General features: G+C 38.9%; 1 protein-coding gene across 1 annotated transcript in view; it reads right to left on the reverse strand.

The window, feature by feature from the left end:
- lrig1 (leucine-rich repeats and immunoglobulin-like domains 1) overlaps nucleotides 1-24599 on the reverse strand; it is a 56061-nt gene extending 31462 nt beyond the window's left edge. The window contains exons 1-2 of the mRNA XM_088636268.1: nucleotides 23368-24599; nucleotides 928-999 (exon numbers count right to left, since the gene is read on the reverse strand). Coding sequence (XP_088492394.1) covers nucleotides 928-999; nucleotides 23368-23570 — 275 coding nt within the window. The 5' untranslated portion in view covers nucleotides 23571-24599. The remainder of the gene's footprint in view (nucleotides 1-927; nucleotides 1000-23367) is intronic.
- Nucleotides 24600-25422: the final 823 nt, after the last annotated feature.

The following is a 25422-nucleotide window of genomic DNA, read 5'->3' on the forward strand; positions in this document are numbered from 1 at the left end:
GTGTTCAAAACATTTTCAACTGTAGCACAGCAATCCCACTCGCACCACTCCTCACCATTAATGGTAAAATTATGACACAAAAATGGGAATATCAGACACCTGGGAACGAAAATGAATTGGCTATTCCAAATTAATTTGCAGAGAATGGGAAAAATAATTGGCCATCCTGGAATAAGAAGAAGAACCAAAATAAAAAGATCTGTTAGGTGTACTTTTTGACTAACATTTTTGCTTTTAAAGAAGGCTTCTCCTGAATGGTCACAGACGGGGCTTTTCAGTATAAAATATTTACAGCCCAGGTTTCTGCCTGGTGTCAAGTTTTAATGGAGATAGCTTAAAATAGCAAACCACTTCTTAACTTCCAATTAGTCTCATTGCAAAGTCTGGTACATGAAACCATGGGGGTTACAGTATCCAATATAACAGAACTAGATGGTTGTGAGAGGTATTAAAAAAATGCAAGAGGTCGAGCGGCTGTGTGTAGCTAGCTACATTTCAGTCGAGGCTTTTACTACAGCTTTGAACATAAGGCGGACAAACTACGGCAAATGGCCACCCCCCGTAGGTCAGCTGTTTTCATGCATTTACAATGGAGATGCACAGATCTGCTAAAATATAACCACTTAATATCATGAGTATATAATCACTGCCAACAAACAGAACACGCAGAGTGCACAGTGGAGGAGAAAGGATGTAGTCCATTAGAGAAAAATCTTTAACCGCTTTGTACTATGTTAATGGGTTAGTTGTGTATGGCCAATTGATTTTCTTAAAGTGACGCTGTTATGAAAACACACCCGTGAAAAGACAAACACATTGATGCAAATTAACAAGATGACACCCGAGCTAGGAAAGCGTGCATTAAGCTTTTTTTTTCTTTTCTCTCTTCGACTCCTGAGCAGAGTCTTGGCGGCCTACGATACTTACACTTCTTGGAGGTTGGGGAGCCGGGAGAGGGCAGCCTGATCGATCGCTGTCAGCTTGTTGTGGCTCAGGTTTCTGTTAAAATAAAAGACAGTGGAATCAGCACGCTGCAGGGCACACCGCTTAGCACAAGTTCTTCCTTGCTGGCAATTATTCTCAATTGTGCCGGTGAAATGATCCAGTGTTTTACAAGCTCAGTCAGGAAATTTGAAAAGCACTTTACCTCACTGGTGCGCTCTGAAAAGGCGCTATCTGCTTGAGGGAAATCTCATCGGGCAGTAATACAGCTATTCCCCATTTCTGTTCAAAAAGGGTTGTGCAAACCCTTCTGCAAAATCATCTGCACAATTTTGAGACAGGAGACTGTACAGTCAGTTCTGCTCGCAAAACCCCTTGGTTAACATACTAAAACTGAGCTAACTGTGAAAAACAAGCTCAATTTATAAACAAATGGAAAAGTTACAATCCCATTTGTTGTCCAGATTTCTTAACAACCTAGCCAAAGCACTTGAATTTGATGTAGTGATGTAACACGAAACGAAAAACAATTTCACGGGAGTAAAACACAAAAAAGGACAATTTTTAGCTATGTCAAATGTTGATTCACTTATCCAAATTTGAGTTGTACAAACCTTTTATAGGTTAAAAGGAAAATTGGCTAAGCATGAACAAAATTTAAAAATAAAAGAAGTCACTCCAAGATCCACACTATAGAGATTCGATTCAACTGCAAATTGCAAAACTGTGAGCATGCTTGTGTACAGTTCTTGCTACAATCAAGAATACCGAGTGTAGCTATAAAATATATATTTTTTAAAAACATACAAACAAGGTTCCTGTTTGACGTGCGTCCCCAGTAAAAGTCCAGTTCTAGATTTCTAAAGGACCCAGGGGAATGGCAAATCAATATACTGCCTGCAGCATGTATCTATTTCACTGTAAGCTCAAAGACATTCATCTATATAAAAGTCAAACTGCAGTTTAGACTAACAGTGCATTTAACAGCCAAGTCTATATTCATACTGTAACTGGAATTAAAGTGCAATTTGTCCAGAGATTATGTTACTACAAGGATAAAGGATTCTACCACACACCACACTCAGGCTACAATAGAGAGGTTTCTCTCCAGTGAGTGCAGGAGACCTGAGTAAGCAGTATTGAATATCTGGCAAACACACACATGCTATTTTACAGTGCTTTTTCTAGCAGCATTCCTTGACATTTTTTAAAAGCAGCTGGTTTTCCTGCTAGCAGTGTGAACAGGTTGGCATAGTATAAAATAAAGGCTTGCACACCTTTAAAGAACTCTGTAGTGTATTAACAACCACTAAATGTTGCATTATAATCTCTACATTGGAGGACACACAAACTGAAAATGAAGGAAACAATCTGATTTTTCAGAAGAGATAAGACCATGTGCCACCTTAATACTGTTTCTTATCATCTATAATTAGATCTGTCAGATTCAGGAAATACCCTGTGTATTTTGTATTAGAGAGCCTGTTGAGTATTGTGCTATAGCAAGCTGGTGTCTGATCAATGCTTTCATGGAATAGGCTATAACTTGCTTTGACAAACATGTTGATGTTGGTCATATCTGAATTGTACTTGTGACTGTAGTAGATTATATTTGTACAACTATATTATTGAATAAGCCTCTGAAGTACAGGCCTAAGGGCATATCACAAGCTCATCTCTGAAATCCTTCTTTTAAATCCGACACGGTGCCTTTTGTTTTCAATGGGAATCTTCTTCAGTTCATAATTTGTAAAGCCAATGTTATTGGCATCAAATTCCACTGTCCACATCCGACTACGAACAAAGGAGACCTTGCTTGAATTCCGATTTCTGTCTGATGTATAGCCTGTATCTTACCATTAGAAAGCAACTTTTTTTTATTCATTCTAAAAAGAAAAAAACAGCTCTCTCAGACCTGTTTTAACACTGCATGTTTTGATTTGGCCTTGATAGAACATGCATCGAGCACCTTCAACCCTGACCCTTCGGTATGAGCTAAACAAGGGACACCAGACAGGGGAGTTCATGTATCACCTGGCCCGTACCTGTCATTAGACACTTTGTCATCCATTGTCATAACACAGCTTTTGCCCTGTTCACAAACAAAGACGGCTCACAACCTCTTTACACAGCAGGCCTGCTGGAGAAATGCTTCCACCTACCCTGTCGAAAGATGCCTGCTTGTTCCCAGGTCTAGTGAGCGTGCCCTACTTGATACACTGCATTCCTCCCCCAGACCGGAGGGAGCAGGATTAGGCCTCTGGGCTTCAGCAGCACAAATGAAGTCTGTTTTCCAGCAAAATTCACGCAACTGGCACAGCACGATCACCAAGCCAAACCTCCAGCGATGTAAACAGACTAGTACGCCACATTGAACTACCTTTGTGGTAGAAGGATAAAAGCTTAGAAACACTAAGCCCTTTTCATACCACCGTGTACAAATTACAAAAAGAGGGAGTGAGCTGAGACATGGCAGAACCATGAACACAAATGAAGATTTTTTTTATTAGCGCTACTTGTTTTTCAAAAGGCACGAACTGAAATATTGAATAATATAGGGTAATATGCCGATTATGCAAGCTTTTGAAGATGCAGCCTAACTCTATTAGCAAAAAGAAACCAACAAAGAAAAACAAAAATGTTCCAAATGGATTTTGCTAGCGATTCAGCGCAGTACCTCAATAAATCATTGTGGCCTCAATCCCTCTCCCCCTTCAATATCATTCAGACTCCACACAGAAAAGGGAGTGCTTTAACAAACCTGCCTGTATAGTACAGAAATAGACCCGTAATGTAATACAGTTACAGGCATGCCCTAGATTCCTGAATGCTAGACTTGAATGACAGTAAAAGGCATGCTGGAGAGCAATGGAAATGTGCAAAAATCTGTCAAGCACTAAACAAACCCCTGCACTTGCAGCACAATTGCCTACGATGTGCCAGTTATCAGCATGTCCCTGTGGTTTCATGGTCTAGCTACACACCTTTATAATCTAGTCTGCCTGGGTAATAAGTATGAAAAGGATTCTGGAGTATTTTTTTAAGGTGCAGCAAAGCTCAGAAAGTTACAGCTGGAACAAAAAAAGTAACTGAGGTGTCACGATTCTGTCTTTTTTAGTCTTAATAGCACTGAAGGAGTTTCAGAACTGTTCCTGTCTTTTTACTTGCCATATCCTGGGTACGATCACAGCAGAGTGTTTACAGTGATGTGCAAGTTCAGTGATGGAAAACAACAGACGTTTGCAGACGCTTCATTTTGATTTTCACTTTCGGTGTCGGTATTGTCCAAAGCTGAGCTGTGGCGGCCTTGTTTGCCTTTTTGGAAGTGTTCTTGTAAACAAAAGGTAAAATTGCATTGTTTGGGGACTGAAAAGTACAACTTTAATCATATGTAGATCATATAGAAACAACAGAGCGTGAAATCATCCCATTCACAGAAACATTTGGCAGCCTTTTGATCAATGATTTATCTAAATTAATTACATATCTAAAAAAGAGATGAAATGAAACTCCATTCTAGAAAACATCGTCAAGCTACTTTTTATAAATTTTATGTGTATTAATTTAAGCCAGTCAAGACAAACCATAAGATGAGGCTAGTCTGACAGTTTGAAAGGCACCTCTCTCCTGTTCCACACAAACCACTTACTGACTGCTACTTAAATATATCAGGAGTCTTTCAAATTAAATTACTTAATGAGCACATCTAATGCTCAACAAATCTGTAATCAGAAAACTTTAAATCAACATCACTTCTTTTAAATATAAGTCAGAACATTCTAGAAAGCTGGCTGTGTACACTTATTTATTAGTACAATAAGTCGTACAGTTTGTGGAGGAGAGCAGGGGGAGGGAAAGGGCAAGGTGATGAGAGCCACCAATTTGAACATTTCTCTGTACAAGACAAGATAATAGTAGTCCTGAAGATTCCCTGGAGCTACTGACAAAATGCTTCATTATAATCACACACTCCTCAGTTACATCACCATTGTACAAGAAGATAAGAAAATTGCAGTCCCTGGTCAGAGGAGAGAATTACTAAATTACACCAAAAAAAGGGAAAATCTCCCGTCTTTTGGGATTTTGAAACACTGGAAACTTGATGAAGACGGACACCACAACAGACGAATTTTCACCACTACTACTGCCTTCTGCTTACAAAACACCTGAATGTCTAATTGCATTTGGGTTATTTGCAATTCTGCAAAATTGAACAGAAGTGTAAAATTTAGAAACATGCTGAGCAGAAAAAATGTTCTTCAGGGAGCTACAGTACTTTAAACTCAGCAGCACACACACACATACATTTCAAATTTGTAACTTTTCAAAGGAAGGGCCCATTGCTATCTCAATTTCGTTTTTGGAATCTGTTCCCCAGTGAATTTGTAAAAGCTTTGAAAAGTGCCCTCTATGTTACACATCTGCGTCTACATTATAACCTCTGTGGGAGTTCCTACAGACATTAAATAATAAGGACTAAATAACAGATAGCCCCCTGGATGACTGGTAAACTTTTCAGCACCTTTAACAAAAATACTTCTCCACTTTTCACAGCAGTGGCATCTTTGGTGCCATAAATGTCATGATCTGACAAGAGTCTCTGTGGAAAAGCCAATATTTTTAGATGACCAGGTATGGTAACAGCTTCCCTGAATCCCACTGCTGTCAGAAAGTAATTAATACCCCGCAAATATAAAAAAACTAAATCATTACACCCTAGATAAACCTGTCTGTGCCAATGTCCAACATAGAAGGCCACTTATAAAAAGACTTGGGTGTTTATGTTGACACATTTGCATATTCTAGAAAAGCTAGATGTTATTTAACAATTGTACTAGTATGGCCTCATTTAAAATTCCATGCATAATTTTGGTCACCACCACTTTATAGAAAAGATACTGCTACTTTGGAATTCAAATATAGCAACCAGATGCATTCTGGGGCTTTAAGAAATGTCCTACAGTAACAAAATTGAAAGAACAGAACTTTTATAGTCTTGAAGAGGGAAGATTATGAATGGACCTGACACAGGCATTCCAAACCTTCAAAGGCACTGACAAAGCTGATCCAGGGGACTTTCTCCTGAGTGAACAGTGAAACGTAAGGCAGGAGACACGTGAAAGTGCTTTTAAAACTGAAAACAGCAGGTATGTCTTTCCATAAGCGGTTGTGGGAGAATGGAACAAGCTATCCAGGGATATCTTTTGAACCTGATACCATGGCTTCTTGAAAGAAACAACTGGATGAGACCCTTGGATTGATTAATTACTAACTACCAAAGGGGTTAGATGGACTGAATGGCCTCTTCTCATCTTCCCTGATACAGCAACTCATGTTAGGAGCACCTTGTTTACATTTGCCCCCTTTTTTTTTGCATTAAACGGGTAGGACCACAGTAAGCAGGAGAGGAAGCAGACAGGGCAAGGGGAAGTGAGTTGTCACCCAGGTAATAGCAACAGCAGTAGAAAGCATTCACCACTGGGTAAACACATACATACATCCGAAGGCAGTTCTGACTCAGTCGCCTGTGCCAAAATACAAACCCACCAGTGGATGTTTCCCCTCATTTGTTAGAACATTCCTTCTTCTGCCAGCTGAAACACACCATCGAGTACAAGGCCTCGAATTCGGTGTTTTTTAAGAAGGTTTTGATTCGAAGTTTACTTCTGTTTTATGTTCTTGAAGATGTGCAACGACAGACCGAAAAACAGCTATGTCTTACTATACCGGTAGCCGCTCAAAAAAACTTTAAATTGAAATTAATATAAAAACAATGTACACTGAGCCAGTCAGTAGAGTACATACCTGGATTTACTAACTGGGCAATGAAATAATGTTCTTGTTCTGAGACCCCTAAAATATGCTAAGTGCTATGTACTACTACTGGACAGAACAGTTTTCAGAGAGTGGAAAGATGTACTTAAGCATTCAGAGCATGAAAAATGAGAGAAAAAAAAAACTTCACTGGCTGTAAATAGAAATGCAGCCCTCATTCAATCTCAAACACAAACTGGTGCCAGCAGAGGTGATACAGGCTTATTAAACACACAGATGTTTTCTTTGAAAGTCTGCTTTATCAAAAAAGGAAGGAAAACTCCTCCTAGTTTTATATGAGCTTTGGTTTAAGAATTGGTCTCATTAATATCCCTGGCAGTGCACCGGAAAACTACGAGGAATGTTTACACAACTTTGATTTCTTCCCTTCAGGTTCATTTTTCACAGTTAATCAGCGGATGCCCCACCTACTGTGTTGCATTTAACACTCGCAATATGAGTTTGAGAGTGATTATTACTAAGTTTTTTTTTTTGGGGGGGGGGGGGGGTTCATTGTTTTCCTCCACTATGGCAGTTTAGTATTATTTTAAAACTTGAATTTAGATTCTGTGAATTAATATATTAACCACCACACTGGTGCAGCTGTTTTCTGATAATTGATCCTGATGGTGTATAGCCAGGTCCTTGATGGAAACAGCTGCAGGGGTAGAAAAGATCGAAAACACCCCTCCTTCTCAGAAAGCCAACAGTCAAGTCAAACAGGAATCACAGACAAACAACCAAGGGCATGTCTCCAACTCTGCAACTGAATTACAAATTGATTATTGAAATTTTGCTCACTTTAAAATTCCACTCAAAATTAGTGCTAAAATTAGTGTGTGTGAGAGGGACAATTACAATGTGACAACTGATATTACACTCTTTTCAATTATTACCCAAAACAAAAGGGGAGTCTTTGAATCACACACTGCCTCAAAGATATTCACCAGATAAAAATCTAAATAGAAAAGAGTCAAAATTGACTAATGAATATTCATCCAATTTTAACTCCAAATTAAAAAGATAACAATAACAAGCGGCCTGTAATTCTAATAAACTATTCAGAAGTTACAAAGAAAACCCATAATTACAGTGTTTTTGTGTTAGGTGTCAAATTGTTTTCCCCACATTTGAAGAACCACCCTGCTTGCTTTGACATACCATGAAGTATAAACTATCTTCTTGTGTAAGGAAAAGCCAGATACGGCTGTTTGTGTAGGTGGTGCTTTGCAGGCTGCTATCTGGTTTGCATTGTAAATGCATCAGGGCTTGCGATTTCTCTCATCAGTTTGGCAGTGAGGCTCAGCAGGCTGGCACACTGCAGACTGTACTGTACTGCAGCGAGACATTCACATTAACTCCCCTTCAGGACACATTTACTTCTCCTCAATATACACATCTTCATACTTTGAAAGGGACAGGGAGGGACACGTTATCTATTGTATACTGCCCATTCAAACTAACACAAATAATCAAACCCGGAGCTCAGAAATTAAATACTAAACTCTGAAGAGATATTTGACGAACATATTAATCAAGGGCTGCTGCTCATTTTTAGGATATACATTTTTATTTTTCAAGAAAATTACAGATGAACTGAGTTGTGGCCTTTTGTGGTCTTTCACCTCCTCTTTCCTCACTTGTCAAACAGATTTTGTGATTGATTCATGCATGCAACAGCAAGCAAGATCTTGTTGTCCTGATCTGAATCTTGAGTGTTGACAGCCAACGAATGCCGACTTCTGAAAACACTGTGTCAGCCTTATCTTGAAAAGATAAAACCATGCCTTGGAAAGCAAAAAATAGAAGTTGTTTTTTTTTTTTGGGGGGGGGGGGGCGGCTCCTTTTTTTTGCCAAAATTTCAAAATGAGCCATGGAATACATGAGTGAATCTGCGATTTCAAAAAGATGTTTAACTTGGGTCTCCAGCCAAAACTTAATGTCATTATAAGGAACTGAAAACAGTATCTATTATGCTACTGTACTTATAATAATAATAATAATAATAATAATAATAATAATAATAATTGCTTACACTTATATAGCGCTTTTCTGGACACTCCACTCAAAGCGCTTTACAGGTAATGGGGACTCCCCTCCACCACCACCAATGTGCAGCATCCACCTGGATGATGCGACGGCAGCCATAGTGCGCCAGAACGCTCACCACACATCAGCTATCAGTGGGGAGGAGAGCAGAGTAATGTAGCCAATTCATAGAGGGGGATTATTAGGAGGCCATGATTGGTAAGGGCCAATTGGAAATTTGGCCAGGACACCGGGGTTATACCCCTGCTCTTTTCAAGAAACACCCTGGGATTTTTAATGACCACAGAGAGTCAGGACCTCGGTTTTACGTCTCATCCGAAGGACGGCGCCTGTTTACAGTATAGTGTCCCCGTCACTATACTGGGGCATTAGGACCCACATGGACTACAGGGTGACTTAATATAGTCTTTAATTTTGTCTATTCTTATCATTATGACTCAGGTATTTGGATAGCTATCCTTGGAAGAAAAACAAAACTATGAGACATGGTCTAAGTGCTCTGGCTAATTCATAGTCCAGTTCTTCAATATACAGCTGAAAAGAGATTTTCATACTATGCATGCTTGTTTGAATGGATGATGCTAGATAATAAACATTTTATATAGCACCTTTAATGTTGGCTTCTCATAGCGCTTAAGATATCAAACTGCACTTTCAAAAAACTTTTACATTTGATGTGCCTGTGTAAAATATCAGCACTGATCCAACAATTAAGTCTAAACTAAGTTCTTGTAGAACGAACAGGTGAACTATATAAACAAGACTATTGCAAAGGAGCTATTCAGCATACAACAAATATACTATGGAAATTGATTTTCAGCAAGTACAAATTACTCTAAGGTATTTCATTTAAATATCCTGTTACAACATGTACAAAAGGGTGGCAAATTGAGGTTTCAGAGAACCACTGCTTTCAAATGTTCATTTCGAAAACTTCACAAGGCAAAGATATGTTATCACCAAAAGTGCAAATGACTTGTACAGTATTTGAATATTCATCTGCTATTGAGAACACCTGTGCATTGCACATTTCTGTGCAGTTGCTAGAATTCCCAGCAACAGATACGCACAGTTCTGAGTAAGAAATGTTTTGACACTGTGGAACGGTCTTCATGAAACATTTATAATATTCCAACTAGGAAACCCATTGGCAAGACCTCTATAAACTAAGATGTCTTACATAATGTGGGTACTAATCCAATTGGTCAATAATTCACTTACGGTCAATTACGGGAATCATTTATTTAAACAGAGAGGCAGACTGCATAACAGGAACAGTTCTTTACCAAAATCAGGGACAACCATTTGAAAGTTAAGAGTTTAAACAGTGTTTTTAATAACACATAATGCCTGCAGACCAAGATATAAATATGAAGCTCTTCTGTCATTACACACTTGCAGTGCAGTAAGGGACAAGCTGCAGCTAGCATCAAATAAAAACAGTCCAATAACACAAAAAAGCGACACTGTTTGCTGCGTTTCTGTCATTGAAGAACCCACCACACTCCATCTATGAAGGAGCCTTTGCTTCAGCCTGAGCTGGGATTTCCATGATGACCTTCTCACGGATCGTTAACACAATCCCACACAGTCAGTGACCCGTGAGTTTTTCTCCATCAGAGAAGGCCACATGGTCCTAATTCAACACGTTAGGCTGCAGAGAGGCCTGGTGCTCTCCCCATGTCTCTGCTTCAACCCGCCCCCATTCCCAAACAGCAACACGGACAGACGTCAGGCACTTCACACCTCCCTTCTGTAAACCCATCCAGGGCAATTACTTTCTCTCTCCAGCGATGGAGTAGCCTGCCGTACAAATTTTAAGTTAATTTATAGGCAGCAGTCCCTCACTCCTGCAGGAGGCCAGCTGGCCCCTAGGGCAGTAAGAGGGCTGGGGGAGTTTTCAAACAGCTGAAACAGACGAAGACCTTCAAAAGATAGACTTTCACTTAACTTCACCAAAAAAAACCACACGGAAAAGTCAGTTTATTTACAATCCTTTAGATCTTGTTAAATGAAAAAGAACTCCTTAGAACACAGCCAATTAAGAACTGAGAGGAATGTTTTAGAAACTAGTTATAATATCTATATTTATCTGCTCTAATAAAAAAAACAATGTGATAACAAAGATGTTAATTACAACAGATGAAATACACTAAATCCACTTCAGATGCTCATAAAAAGAAAAATACAGTAAAACGGGTGACGATATATATTTCCGTCAAACGGCGCACATTTTAAATTCTCGGCTTCTGAGAAAACGAAACAAATTATATAACTCCAATTTTCCATAGTCAATGCATGTACTGTAATGGGGCTCTGAAAAGTAGTTTGAACAGTCAATACAACAGTGATAAGAAGGCAAAACAGAGATATCCTATGAACTCAGAGGAGAGGTTGAGAAAACTGGAACAAGTAGCAAGCAGCAAATTGGATCTTTGTATCGAACTCTGTGTGGGGTTTGTATGTTCTCCCCATGTTTATGTGGGTTTCCTCTGGGAGCTCTGCATTTTAATTGAAAATTAGGAAAACTGGCCCTGGTGTGAGTGTGTGCATGGTTGTGTCTGTTTGTGTGCTGTCTGAAGTCCTTTCATATCATTTAGCAAATCCAAGATCAGCAGACTTTACGTATCCATCATTCAGACCACTCAAGACTCACATAAGACAGATTCTCCTGGAATAGCAGTTACAGGGCCAACTTAGAACACATAGGGATACACAGTTTCAGTTCTGCTGTTCAGTACAGGTCATATCGTTCCAGCTTTAATATGAAATGTTTCAAAATACACTAACATTTTTCACCTTGATCATTCAGATGAAAGAGCCCCTAATCAAACATAAATGTAAAAGAGCTTTGCACACATCTTCTACAGAAGGAAGAGGAGGCTTTCATATCATAAATACCTAGACAGCAGAAATCAGACATGGTTTGACTCTAGAGTCAGCCAACAGACTCATGCTGCAAGCTATTTTAAAAAAATATTTGGATTCACCAATTCGGAATTGGGAACAGCTTATGACTCAGCTGTACGGCCACAACCCAAGTATGACACAGGGAGAATGAAAACCATCGGACTCTGACACGTCCACCTGTCAAAACTATTCACTTTTTTAAAGAAATACTGCCGTCTCCAAAGTGCCTTACAGGAGAGAAAGCACAAACTGGATCATCTCTCGCTGACGTCACTGCAAGCTTGCAGAAGTCCAGAAGTTCCCAGGAGTCACTCTTGTGCCAAAACGCAAGAACATACACTCACTTAAGCCTTCCTAACATCAGTGGTGTGCCTCACATTCGGGAACCCTTGTCATATAACCCAGCCTCAGGCTGGCAATATCCCGTACTATAGGTTTCATCCCATACACTTGGCCAAACTACTCAGGGGACCCATTGGAAGCTTTGGATCCCTGAGAGACATGACTGTTCATATTTATGCCAGCTACAGACGATGAAATGACAGAAAAAGACACTGGATTGTTCAACTGCTGAGACAGACGATATTGCTCATTTCTTAGAAATGTGTCTATGTGACATTTAAGACCCTGTTACCAGTATTAGAGCATGCATCACTACATATTCCCTCAATCTCCTGGTGGGTGGGCCCAAGGTTCAGTTCTGGATGATCACTCTGGCAGCAACACTGTGCCCCACTCAGAGGAGGGTGGACAGGAGCCAATAACAGGAGTGTGAACTTTGCTCTTTGAAAGTGTGAAGTGATGTCAGCAATAGAGCTTTATGGCACAGGTGAAAGACAGTGGCCGACTCTAATACTCCTCATTGGAAAAGGCAATAAAATAGTCAAAGAATAACCTGCTGTTAGAAAAATCACTCTGCTAAGATAACTCAGTCTGTGTCAATAGGAGAAAGGTGTAAACAGTTTTTCTTTCTGTAAAATAGCATTTTTATAGCTCAGCAGTAGCTTGGCAATGTTGCGAAGGTCAGGAAAAGCAGAAGAAATACCATAGTTTCCAAATAAACAGTATTTAGTGCCAGCTGTACTGGAGCACTGATATGAAACACGCTTCTTTTAGAGCTGTGATGAAGCCTCAGCAAAAACAAAATCAGAGGATAGAAGACAATAAAAGCTTTGAAAGCAGTTCAGACAAGACAGAAGAGGCAGTAAGACTCAAGACAGAGGCATGATAAAATGCACTCATAATTCATCTGAAAACAGGCAAAAAGATTAGAAGGTTCTAGCAATTATTTTCGGAGGCACAAAGTATAACATCTCCATGTGCCATGTGCCTGGCTGACCTTTGAAATCCATTCCTGGATCTTTGTATAAATGCACAGTCCAACATGAGGGCCGAAAGGTTTTCACAAGCCTGAGGCACAACACAAACTGCAGCTCCAAAAGGCTGGCTGAGAACCGGGAGACGGTGGTGGGGGGGAGGTTTTGTGCAGTTGAGATTTTGAATTTCAAACGGAACTTGCCCAGCTCGCCTTAGGACCGTCAGTTGCCATCGAGGAAATATAACCCAGGAAAAGGAGGGACTTTTTAAAAGCCTACACTCATCTTCAGAAAATCTACAACACTGGACATATCTCTGAAAAAAAAAACACAGCCAAACAGATCAGGGGACAAGCCGTGGCTTACAAATATTCAGGATCAAAATAAAAGCATAAGAAATATCTTTATAATAATGAACACCTTTTCTGAAAACTGTGTTTGTAATTCTGAGCTTTCACTTAAGGAAAAAAGTGAGGTCACCAAAGAAACAAAGACAAATAATTCCAAACTTGACGGCACCTGTACTATAATCTTGGAACCAATTCTAAAACTAAACTAGTATCAATGCAATGGTATTTAAAAAAAAACTGTCCATTAATGCTGTTCATCTTCCTGTATGCACATCACACCTTTTACATTGTTAATCATCGTGGCTAAAAATGACGGTTGGGAGCATAGTTAAATGTAAATGTAAACTTTTGAAATGCAAAAAAAAATGTAAAAGCACTGATTTCAGGCTTCAGCGTTAGGTTCTTCAGCCACAAAACTGCCAGTCCTGGATCGCTTTCCTCTCACTGTTGCACTCCACTGTACCTCTCTGGGTCTTTTTTATGTTTTCTAATGTCTTTTCCAGATCTCCAAACTGTTACCAGATGTAGAGAACTCACAGATGATTCATCTATCATGACCACTTTGTAGACACCCGCTAAAAAAAAAGGAGAAGAAAAAGTACTTGGTATCACCCCCCCTCCAAACACACACAACACTCGAGATCGCCTCGTTCTAAACTTGGTTGCTGAAAAAAAAAATCTGGTTTGTTTTCAATTATACTCAAAATTCCTCTAACAATAACACTGCAGCGTCTGGCACCAGCACGTTCAGTTTCAAATTATTTTCCATACAGTATTTAGCTCAGAGAAAAGGAGATGTGTAAAAATAGCCATTGTCAGCTCTTTTAAATAATATGTAAAGGAAAGATGGTACAAGCTCAATTTAATGATGTGTAGTTCATGCAAGCTTTAAAAAACAGCCATCATGTAGAGGCAAGATTCGACCGCTTACCATGAAAAAAGGACTAATTAACATACAGTAGGCTAAGAAAATGTGTAGCATGGCAAGTTAAAAACTCACCAAGTGTTCCTCAAGAGACAGTCAAAATAATAATAATAATAATAATAATAATAATAATAATAATAATAATATTTAAACTTTATTTTATATAGCGCCTTTAAAGGTGGCTTCTCAAAGCGCTTTACAGAATGAAAATAATTTAAATTTACTTTAATATGACAAGGAATTTAAAAGATACACAGTTGCATTGTTAATGAGAACTTTAAGTTTGAGGTCTGGTAACTGGATAAGGCTGCATCATAAAATAATTTAAAATGCAGAATTTCAAGAAGTAGCCTATATTCCTAAATCCTGGATACAGTCTATACTCATGCAGAATTTTCCTGCAGCAGCAATCATTTCATTTAATAAAGAATAGCCCAATACTTAATGTGCTAGGTGTTTTTTTGGGGGGTGGGCACCTATATTTATGACACATATTTAAGAATAGAATATGAACAAATATTTCTGGGGGGGGCAGCACCTTTCTATCAAGGTCACGACAACTTGAAGGGAAATCACCCAGCTTTGTAAAAAAAGAGCAAAAATAACTTTGTGCAGGAAACACTCAAAAGACAACTGAGGGGTGGACATACAAATAAAATCTTCAGAACGCTTATCCCAAAAGCAAAAACCAAAGTTGCAGGCTGGTAGAAATACTAACTGTAATATCTGGGAAGAAACATCATTTGCTTCCACGTGATTACAGCTCCACTTCCAAAGTGTGTCCCCGAAAAACCACAAACAGCTTCAATATATACCATTCTGTTGTTAATGTTTCGTGGAGCACTGCCATCTTTCAGCCTCTAAGATTTACATCACTTCTCAGAAAAGAGACTTGAAACAAAAAAAAATACACTCCCAGAATTCAAGCAGAATGCCACTCATTGAATTGCTTAATGCTCTAAATTCAGGCTAATCTGTAATGGCCCGAATTACATTATATTTGAAATTCTATTTGTAATGCAGTGGTGTTCATAAACTTGATTACCTCAAAAGAGGTCTAAAAGACAAGGCAATCTACTGCCTTTTTTACATTGAACAGCACCTACGTTTCTCAAGTCTCTTTTCGGAGAGATATTCCTCAACAAGATTAGCACCTCGTCAGCCTCCAGAGACAGTCTGCTCCCTAAAAAACCGTCACCGCCACCTTGCATTCACCTTCTCTGCACAACTTTTGCACGAAGCAGAAAAAAGATTCTTCAATGAGACGGCGTGAAAACACCTGAGACGTAGCAGACCACAATTGTTAAGTCACGTCCTCTGTACGGCTGGGTACGTGGTGAGAGAGAAACGAGCCCCACAGCGAATTCAGTTATTGCTTCCTATTGCACCACACCATAAACAAACCCCATGCCTATGGGGGTGAAGGCTTATTCCCCTGTTCCCCACCTAGGGCAAACACCGCCCTTGGACAGACACCAGCCTCCTCCGACAGGAGAAAGACACAGTCCAGACTTTTTCATTCCGTACAACCGTACAAACATCATAATGTCGGAGGCTGTGGGGCGCGCTTACAAACCACTAGTCAGCCTATTCAGGAAACCCATTAAGGAAATGCTTTGGACTGATGGGATGGATCCAGCTTCCTCGTTCCACATCGTGATTTGTAAAGAGTACGGAATGCACCTGGCTCTGCCGCTTTTCATACAGTCATGCACTGTTAAGGCAGAAGGGGGAAAAAAAACACTGTCTTGTAAGTTTATGATGAAATCCCTCAGAGTTTCAAAAAATTCTCCTTGTGCAGGCACTCCTGATGTCTCCTTACACGCCACGAACAAGTCAGCAATTCTGAAAATGATTCTCTAGCTCGGCAGCAGCCAACTCTGAACTCAGAAAGCCTCAGGATCTCCAGGGTTCTGTGCTATCCAGCTCTTGAAAAAATTAAATAATTCAGTTATTGGGCTCAATTGGTCAAAGCATTAGGGATTTTTATGAGTGCGTTTTAACAAAAGATGATTCAGACACAGCCTTCCCAATGCAGATCTTTGTGACCCCAGCGTCTGGGAATATTTGTTCCAAATTGATTATTTAATGGAACATCAGTTTTAATTAATGTACCCATTAGGCCAGTTCTGGAAGGTTTTAATTTACCCGTAATAAAATCCAAAGCAATGTTTATGAGCATAAAATAAAATATTTAAATCAAACAAATTATGAGTTCAACTATGGGTTCAAATAAGTTATTGAGAGTCTGGTGGAGGAAAATAAAACAAATATTGGGTTCACGAAGACGAAGACTGCCTGCCCACAAACTGGACTGCCTGTCCCCTCTCCTATCAGACATCACTTCCTGCTTTCTTCTTCATTTCTTCTGTATAGAGAACCATCATTCAAAAGCATTTGAATTACAAAAGCTAGTTGATGATAAAGAAAGAAAATCATTTCCACTTTTTCCATGAAGGACAGCTACTAGGGCCTGAAAACAACACGTAACCGAGAAGGTTCTGGTTTGGTATTTGAGCTGACAAAGTTGTAACAAAATCACCACCAATGAGCATTTTTCTTGTTCTAAATGTATTCAATATTGATACTGGCAAGTAATAGCAGCTAAAGCCAGGTACAGTAAAAAGGCCACTCCAGCCGTTTCAGGACAGATGAAGGGTGAGGATCCGTAAGGACAGCCATATGTACGATCCTGCATTGAAATACTGAACTTGTGATCAACAGTCACTTCGTGATTTCCTCGGTTTAATAGTCTTCTGTCAGTTCTAGGTCCTCAGACGTTGGTGCTGTTCCACACAATGCAAATAACAATGATTGAACCATACTATATGGGCTACATCGGGCTTTAAAAAAAGACGACACATTACAAACCAGTCACAGCTTACTTTAAGATAGTCAGCAGTACATGTGGTGACCTGTGTATCATTATAGAAAAGCACTATATAAGTGTAAGCAATTATAATAATAACAATAATAACAATAATAATAATAATAATAATTATTATTATTATTATTATTATTATTATTATTATTATTATTACTTTAGTAGAAAACAAGTTTGGGAAGGACTGTTTTAAAAGAGGTAATAAATATCAGCGTGTCTAAGTATATTTGAAAACATGATGGCTAAAAATCACCTGCAGTACTGTCACACAAAACAAACAATCAGAAAGCTTTATGTATAACTTACACATGGGGTCCTTGTACCTTATGTATGGAAAAAACTTAATATCCCTCACGCACAGTGTGGAAAAACTATTAGATCTGAACAATGAAAAACTCAGAAACAAGTCTGTCGTATTCCTTTCCTTTGTTTTTGAAGAAGGATGGCTTTTGCAATTTATAGTGTTTAATTGTGTGACAGCCAAGACCCACAGCTGTAGCGCTGTCATTTTCCTGAAGCACAATTTTTCAGCCACAGGACTAAAACGTTCCGAGTAAAACCAATCCCTGCACCTGTAATAAAACAAAAAAGAAATCCCCAGAAAGAAATTACCGCAACAATGAACAATGCTACGTTTTTTTAAACTCTGCAATGGCTACACACATAAATATACTGTTTGTTTTAAACATGAATTCCAAGGCACACTTCCAACAGTACAGCAGTAAAGGCCTGTAAAACATCAGGGATCAGTTTGTTTCTAGTTGTGCATCACGTGCATTGAGCTCGCGCCAGATCAAGGCTCCATGAAACGACTCTGACAGAAAGGCTGCCCAAATAAGCTACATGTTAGGATTTCAGATTTCACCTCTGAGCTCTTTGTGTGCTCTTCACAGCTCCATCACACAGAGCTCGAGCTACTGTAAGTGTCCACAAATTTTCTTCTCGTGCGGAAACCCCTGCAGGAAGAGTCAGGTTTCCCTGCACTGCCGTCTGTTGATGTTATTGTAATTTCACTTTTGGATTCTGCCACTTCAATAGGCAGCCCTGCATTCAGACAAACAGTTCCCCTATTATTTGACTCCTGACACAAAGGCAAGAACTCTACCAGTTTCAAACTGTCCCTTTTTGGTCACAGCAGCACGTGCAAGCTGTGAAAACGAAGGACAGCGGGGATGATATTTGGACAACTGGAAGGCATTAAGGGTTGATTTTTCACACAGGCCGTGTCCGCATGGTTACCTAGGAAACTCTTTTCCTCCCTGAAGTAAAATACTGATGAAGAGCACCTTAACAACCCCCCCACACACACACACTTTGCCACTGTTAAAGCAGTTGACACACAAGTTACGAGTTATCTGCAGATAGGAAGGCTTGTCCTCAACACCCTTTCAACAAAACTAAGGGCCACACTCAAATGGTAGTTACATCTGAAATCAATAAAAAAAAACTTTAAACTGGAAATCAGATGAACTAATAGATGCTAGAGCAACTGTTTACTTCCCATGATTAAGGAAAGCATTTTTCCTTTTTTATCCTTTCACTTTTAATTAGATTGCATTTCAGTTTGGAGAAAACATCGTGGCTAGAGTGTTTTTTACAATCCATAAACTGCTTTAATAGAAAAATGCCTCTCTCCTATATTTATATAAAGTGTGTAAAATCTATTTTTAAAATAAATCCCCTCTCTCATTAGTTAATAAACATGACAAATATTATAAATGGTATGTAACTTTATTACAGATCAAAGTGTGATAATTAACATGATTCATTGCACAATCTCCATTCAAAGAAAGTCTTGTTTCAAGCTTTACAGTTGTAGCATGAACTGCCACCAGCTCTGTGACATTCCCCCACTCTTCATTAGCCTGAATAACACTATAATTATTGTGCAGCAGTGTAAAATAAGTAGCGTGTAACATAATAATGCCACAGTATAAAACAAAAATCTGCTTTAAACAAATAATAGCCATACCATTTGGCTGACAACCAACAAATCAAAAGAGTAGTACAGGGTCGATCAAGTCACTACATTTTCTTCCAGCTTAAGATTCATACAATTTTATGATAGGCCTCTAAAAAGCAAAAAAGTCCATGGTGATCAAGTCTGGTCTCGGCCGTTGCCAACAATCCACAGGCATTCAACTTAAAATAAATCACACATCTGCTCCAAATTGCTCTAAGTCGTCTTACAAACCTTTACAGGGTATAAAGTGAAGCCTAAAAAGCTCTTACGTTTTTCAAAAGTGCTCCAGAAGGGGAATTCTGTGTACACAATGCAAACTGGGGTCCGTGCAAAGCAGCTCACTGTGAAAGCCACATTTGTTTTCATTGACACCAACCCTAAATGTCACATCAGCATCACCACAGAGGCTTCTGCTGCTAAACATAACAGGGACAGTTTATTCCCCTAATAAATCACTTGGCAGCAAACTTTAGGACTCCCAGAGGTGAGGAGGGAAACAGAGTTCCTGCACTGCAGGGCTGGGCAAAAAGAATGTTTATTAGTACTGTTTGTGTGTTTAAACAGCATTTAAATGAACTAATTAAAAATTCATTAAATGCAATTAGGGGAAAGTACATAGACATTCATTTAAAATATCAGGTCACCGAGGTGTCTGTTTTAGTTTAATCAATTTGAATTGTGCTCAGTTAGCATTCTATTGGATCCAGACTGTTAATTTCCATTCAAAAGAATAAACAGGCCAATTCATTTTTTTTAGAATTATCCAAAGAGTGCATATACTGTGCACGAATAAAGATAGCAAAGTAAGACAAAGGTACCAACTTTTTTCAAAACCATGTCTGTAGCCTTTCCCAGGGGACCAGGGAACCCCCCAAAAATGCTGGGGTGTAAATTAAAAAGTAACTCAAGCATTACCATGAAGAAGACAGGGCAACTCGAGCCATTCAGACTCTTGACTTCTCCTCGACACAATGTGTGCTGTAAACTTTTCTATGTGGTCTTTTGAAGTGCCGAAACTAGAACGTAAAAATGCTAATGACTTGGTCTCAGTGACTTAGGGCTGTCTTCTCCTCTCTCCCTCTCACACTGAGCAAACTTCAGACCTTTGTTTTCCAGACACAGTACCACATACGTCATACACCATACATGTACAAAAAACACTTGGGTCTAATCAAATTAAAATGGTGGTTATAGAAAAAAAATAGACCTCAAACTACTTAAAAGTCAGTTGCAGTAAAAACTGCCTCAAATGAGTGACACAAAATGACGGCATTCAGAAAAGTCAGGTTATATCAAAACCTTTGATTAATGACTATAAATAATGGCAGACAGGAACATTTCCTATATGACACACAGAGCCTTCCTGAGTGGAATCTGTTCAAACTGTTAGAGAAATAATTCATTGCTTTAAAAAAAACACATACACCTATACCTTAAACAATAAAACTAAAAACAATATTAATACTAACTTCAGTGTTCAAACTTTCACAGTCATCAGTGCTGGGACTCAAGTAGTTGTAAGTTTGATGTGAACTGCAACCAAAGCATATGTTTTAAACCCACTCATGAACGTGCATTCAAAAGACAACTGATGGCAGACAACACAATACAAAATAAACTCCACAGAATCTTGTTTGCACCACATCCTTATGGAGAGTTATAACCAATACAAACTTAAAACCTAACTTCAGTTCTATTACCTTAGTTCAGACAAACATACCAGTTGGGAAAAGACAAACAACAGCGTAGCAAGGTTCAATAATAATCTGTTTTGAACCAAATAGCTGATTCTCCAAAGCAAATGTGATTATTACCTGAATGCAGAATTGAACCATATCATTGATTCCTGCACTGAATCTTTGAGAAGACATATCTAGGATGAAAAGCTATTTTACCCAGCTTCACAAAAGTTCCTTTCCCCAAAATGCAGTCATTAGCAGCAGCCTTTTTTAAACTGCCCATCTGAGGTCATGTTTCTCTGTAGAAGTGTCTAATTCTTTTACCCTATATCCACAAAACCCACTTAGTTAAAGTCTAAGAAACTAATGGAGAAAACTCTCTCCAGCACTTTGAATACATCAATACTTTACTGCTCACATTCAAATTTGTTTTTCTAAACACAGTTTTACTCCAGCACTTTGAAAGTCACATTCACAGTCACCTTTACCTTATTAGTGGGAAACTTTCTTCTTCAAACATAATACATATAACAACACCTAAATTGACAATGTCTGCAGAGGACATATAGGGTAGCACCAAAGAGAACTTCTTTCTGTAAAGTCATAGCAGGCTAAGTTGTTGGGGTTTTTTTTTGTTTCACAAAATCTTTGTTGCCAGACTAAATTTCCTCCAGGTCAATACGCACAGTGAAACTGTTTTGTTAAAATATTTAAATAATTTCGATTTGTCTACATAGATACCAGCACACCTGTCATGCAAATGTAAAACAGCTTTGGGGACATTCCTGTTATCTGACATTGGTTGTTTAACCAACAAGCACCAAAAGTGTGTTGCTATGATTAGATCTGTTGTTGTGTCCAGGTATTATAACTGGCTTGTGATGGCATTTTGAGCCACAGCTGTATGACATGTGGGCTTTTTTCGACCTGAGCTCCTACAGTAAGAAACCCCAAAACTTTTTTAACTGTGCCAGCTGAGATTACCTACTCATCAAAGTTAAGGACTTAAAACTTCTGGACACTCCTTCGCGTTCCCCTGCTGCGCCTGCCAGAGCAGGGAAAGGTTTAGAAAAACCGTCTAAATGTCTAAATGCTTTCTTCTGTAGACCTAATAGCACTAATTGAAAGACAAATCTGCACCTCCGTCCTAGATATTCTAATAGCCGTTATGCATAGCCAATACAGCTGTAAATAATTACCACAGTAAAGGTTTTTAAATCGGTTAAAACTTGGATTACAGTAGCTCAGGTAGAACGTATGCTACAACGTATATGTATGTTATTAGACAATCTCGGAATTATAAACTTTTTTTAAACTACAATAATATTTATTTTCATAAGATTGGTTACTATGTACAATTAATGAAACCGTGTATAGAACCACTCCTCATGGCAAACTTGACTTTCTCCACCACCCGTCTCGTTTTAAAAAGTTAGTCTAGAGTGCAGCTTGAACTTTAATAGCAGCACAAAAGCTGTTTGGATAAAGATGATAAACATGCCTTTAGCACCTTGACTTTACAGTTTTCCCACAAGAAAACAGATGAATGGGATCAAAACTATAAAACGTTTCAGTCTTAAGAGTGAAGAGATTTTTTGCGTCAGTTGCCTAACTTCCATGTACTGCTCTCATGAACATTGAAAACTATAGCAAACACGAATCTAACAGTCCAATGTCTATCTTAGCCATAAAAACCGTAGAAATTATCTAAATTCATGAATAACGGCGTATTATAAAATACAGTTTACGTTACAATTTTCTCAACTCTGCCATCAACACATACATACTTCAGTGTAATTTCTTCAAAAGACGTTATCTCCGTGTATTTGACAATTAAGAAATTACAAAGCACGGGCAGGTCTATCGGAGGATTTGGACTGAATGCTGAATGCTGTTCTGAATGATGCTGAGAAGAGTCCTCTTATCTGCGGCCTCGTTTTCCAGTTAAACACGAATTTATAAGGTTGCGATACCAGTCCGCGGGTATTACTCTTTTCAAACAGCTACACGTGTTTACTACACCTCAGTTTTAATTCTGCAAACTAAAAAAACGCATATTCCTACACGTCTCTGCTTATAAATCTGGTTTTAAAATTGTACTCTTTGACATAGAAAGTTAGCTTTTTTAAACAAATTTGCTAACAATATTTAAAGGTACTGTATCATTGACTTTATACAGCTGTTTAACAGAACTACGGACAACGCACGCACTGAATCGTTTTTTTCTAAATAAAATATTTGAAAGGAACAAAATATAATTTAATATACTTTTAATACCGTTATTAATAAAGTCGAAAGCTGCAAGTACAGTATTTACCTATTAATCTTCAATACGTTCAATATTTGACCAGCTGCAATCCCCAATCTCTTTTTTCCATCTAAATGAATATCACATGGTGATTTTATCTTCGGCTAAAATATGTTCTAAATTATCGCTGTGCTCAGCTTTCATCTCGTACACCTAAACTTGTCAGATCTGCGATAGGGCCTTAAAAAGTTAATGGTCAGTCAATAACAGCGGTAACTGGTACTCACAGATAGACTGTATGGACAGGCAGATCTTGCGGGATATCCGTCAAACCAAGATTGCTGCAGTCTACCAGGTCATTGGTGCATGTACAATTCAAAGCACAGGGCAAATCAGTACTGAGCCCAAAGTGGACAGGGAGTTTCAGAAGAAAAATTAATTGCAAAAAATAATAAGGTAGCAATCCGATTTGTCCCAACGTGGCCGCCATTTTGTATCCAGTTTTTAATAGCACGGCGGCTGATTACTCCAGAAAGCACCGCAGATTGCTGATCTGATATCGCTGAATCAATAATGTACTTGGTTTATATGTTATTGCCCGTAAAATCTTGTTGGAAGGATCGACAATTGCATTTACATTGTGAAAACGGAAGACTGCCACAGCATGTACCCCAATAAGGGTAAAGTTACTTTCTTAAAAAAAACCTTGAAGTCCCCTTGTCGAGTTTTTTTTTGTCCACCGGTGCCCTGTGTTACTGTATCAAAGGTGAATCACCATTAAACAAAACGATATAAGAAACTTGTCCAGCAGCCAAAACTAAATGCAAAGTTGCAAGCAGTTGTCCTTAAAAGGCTTAAAAAGAAGTGTCCTCAAAGCTCGCCGCTTGGTAAACTGGATCTTCGCATCTGAAGTCTTCTCCTTCAACGCGTGAGCTCTGACTGACGGATCCAAGAGATGTTCGCTAATTTACTAATATTTTAACTCCTAAATCATAATTCTGGAGCAGCAGCGGTATACTCAAGAATCAGTTATACTCCGCAGCCTGTCACTGAGGAACTTTCATTAGATTTTCCTTTGGACTTAGGGGTAGTACTTCTCTTCTCTGACCCACTTGAAGTTGCGTAGTTCCACGAGTGTGAGAGTTTGGGGGCAGCGAAACTGCTCTGAGGAGGATTTCTCAGCTGCTGCAAAACAGAAGAACACCATAGTACGTGTCTCTTACACGAAGTGTGCAACACTGGCTGTTACCACACCACCGCCGCTTCCAGCAACTTTCACCAAGCAAATCACCTCAGTAGCTCATCCTCACTTTGTAACTTTCTTACAGTGCTTATCAGCAGATGCGCCTTATCCCCCAGAAAATCTCAGCAGTCCAATTATTACCAAATTCAGCTTTCCCCCTCCTACTGCAGATCGTATCCACTATAGGTCTCGTCTTTTCTTTTTTTTTCTCCAAAGCGATTGCCCCAGTACCCACGTTGGATGCACCACAGCGTTGTGAAACCTCCCATTTGGATTTCCTATTGGCCGCTCAACTTTCAGGAACGTGTACGCTCGCAATCCCATTGGCTGTCCCGGGTTCCACAGGCGCCATAGCTTTTGAATGCAATTGAAAAGCTGTCACTCACCACTCCGAAACCCCGCCCCAGTTTCCCACCCGGGGTGTGAAACCGCGCCCCCTCCTTTCACTCATCTTAAAGAGCCACCGTGCAGTTATGGACCCTTTTCATTATGTTAGTGAACTGTTGACCAGTTTTCAGTGAATTGATACAAGAGTCGATTGTGCTGATTTATCACATCTAACAAAAGATATAAAACTGAAGAAAGATCTGTAATTATATCACCGTTTTGGGTTCTTTTAGTATGCTTTTAACCGAATATGAAAGGAGAAAAAGTAATTGCTCCATTTTTAAATGTATATATATAGTATATCTTGTCTCGTATTCCAACAGCTGTGTGTCAAGTCTATAAAGGTACATATAAAATATCAGTGTCACATACACCATGGAATATAATGTACACATGTGCAGTAGCCTATGTAATTTTTTTTTAATTGTTACCATCTCCTCTAAGTGAATTTCTCTACTATTATTGACCTTTAATAAGAAAAGCAAGCAAGATGTGAGTTCTCCCTTATGTCAAATGTGTTGATAGCCACTGTACTAATACCGTGCGGGTGTTTCATAAATTAAATCCATAGATTACATTTTTATATTTGGCTAAAATGTATCTTCAACACCATCTGCTTCAAAGAAAATAATAATATGAAACACTGCAGGTCCCATTTAGAAGTGGTAAGGAAACATAAATATAAGTTTCCAAGCCTATACTGCAGTAATGC

The sequence above is a fragment of the Lepisosteus platostomus genome, chromosome 6, assembly GCF_059453375.1.
Source record: "Lepisosteus platostomus isolate fLepPlt1 chromosome 6, fLepPlt1.hap1, whole genome shotgun sequence".
NCBI lineage: Eukaryota > Metazoa > Chordata > Actinopteri > Semionotiformes > Lepisosteidae > Lepisosteus > Lepisosteus platostomus.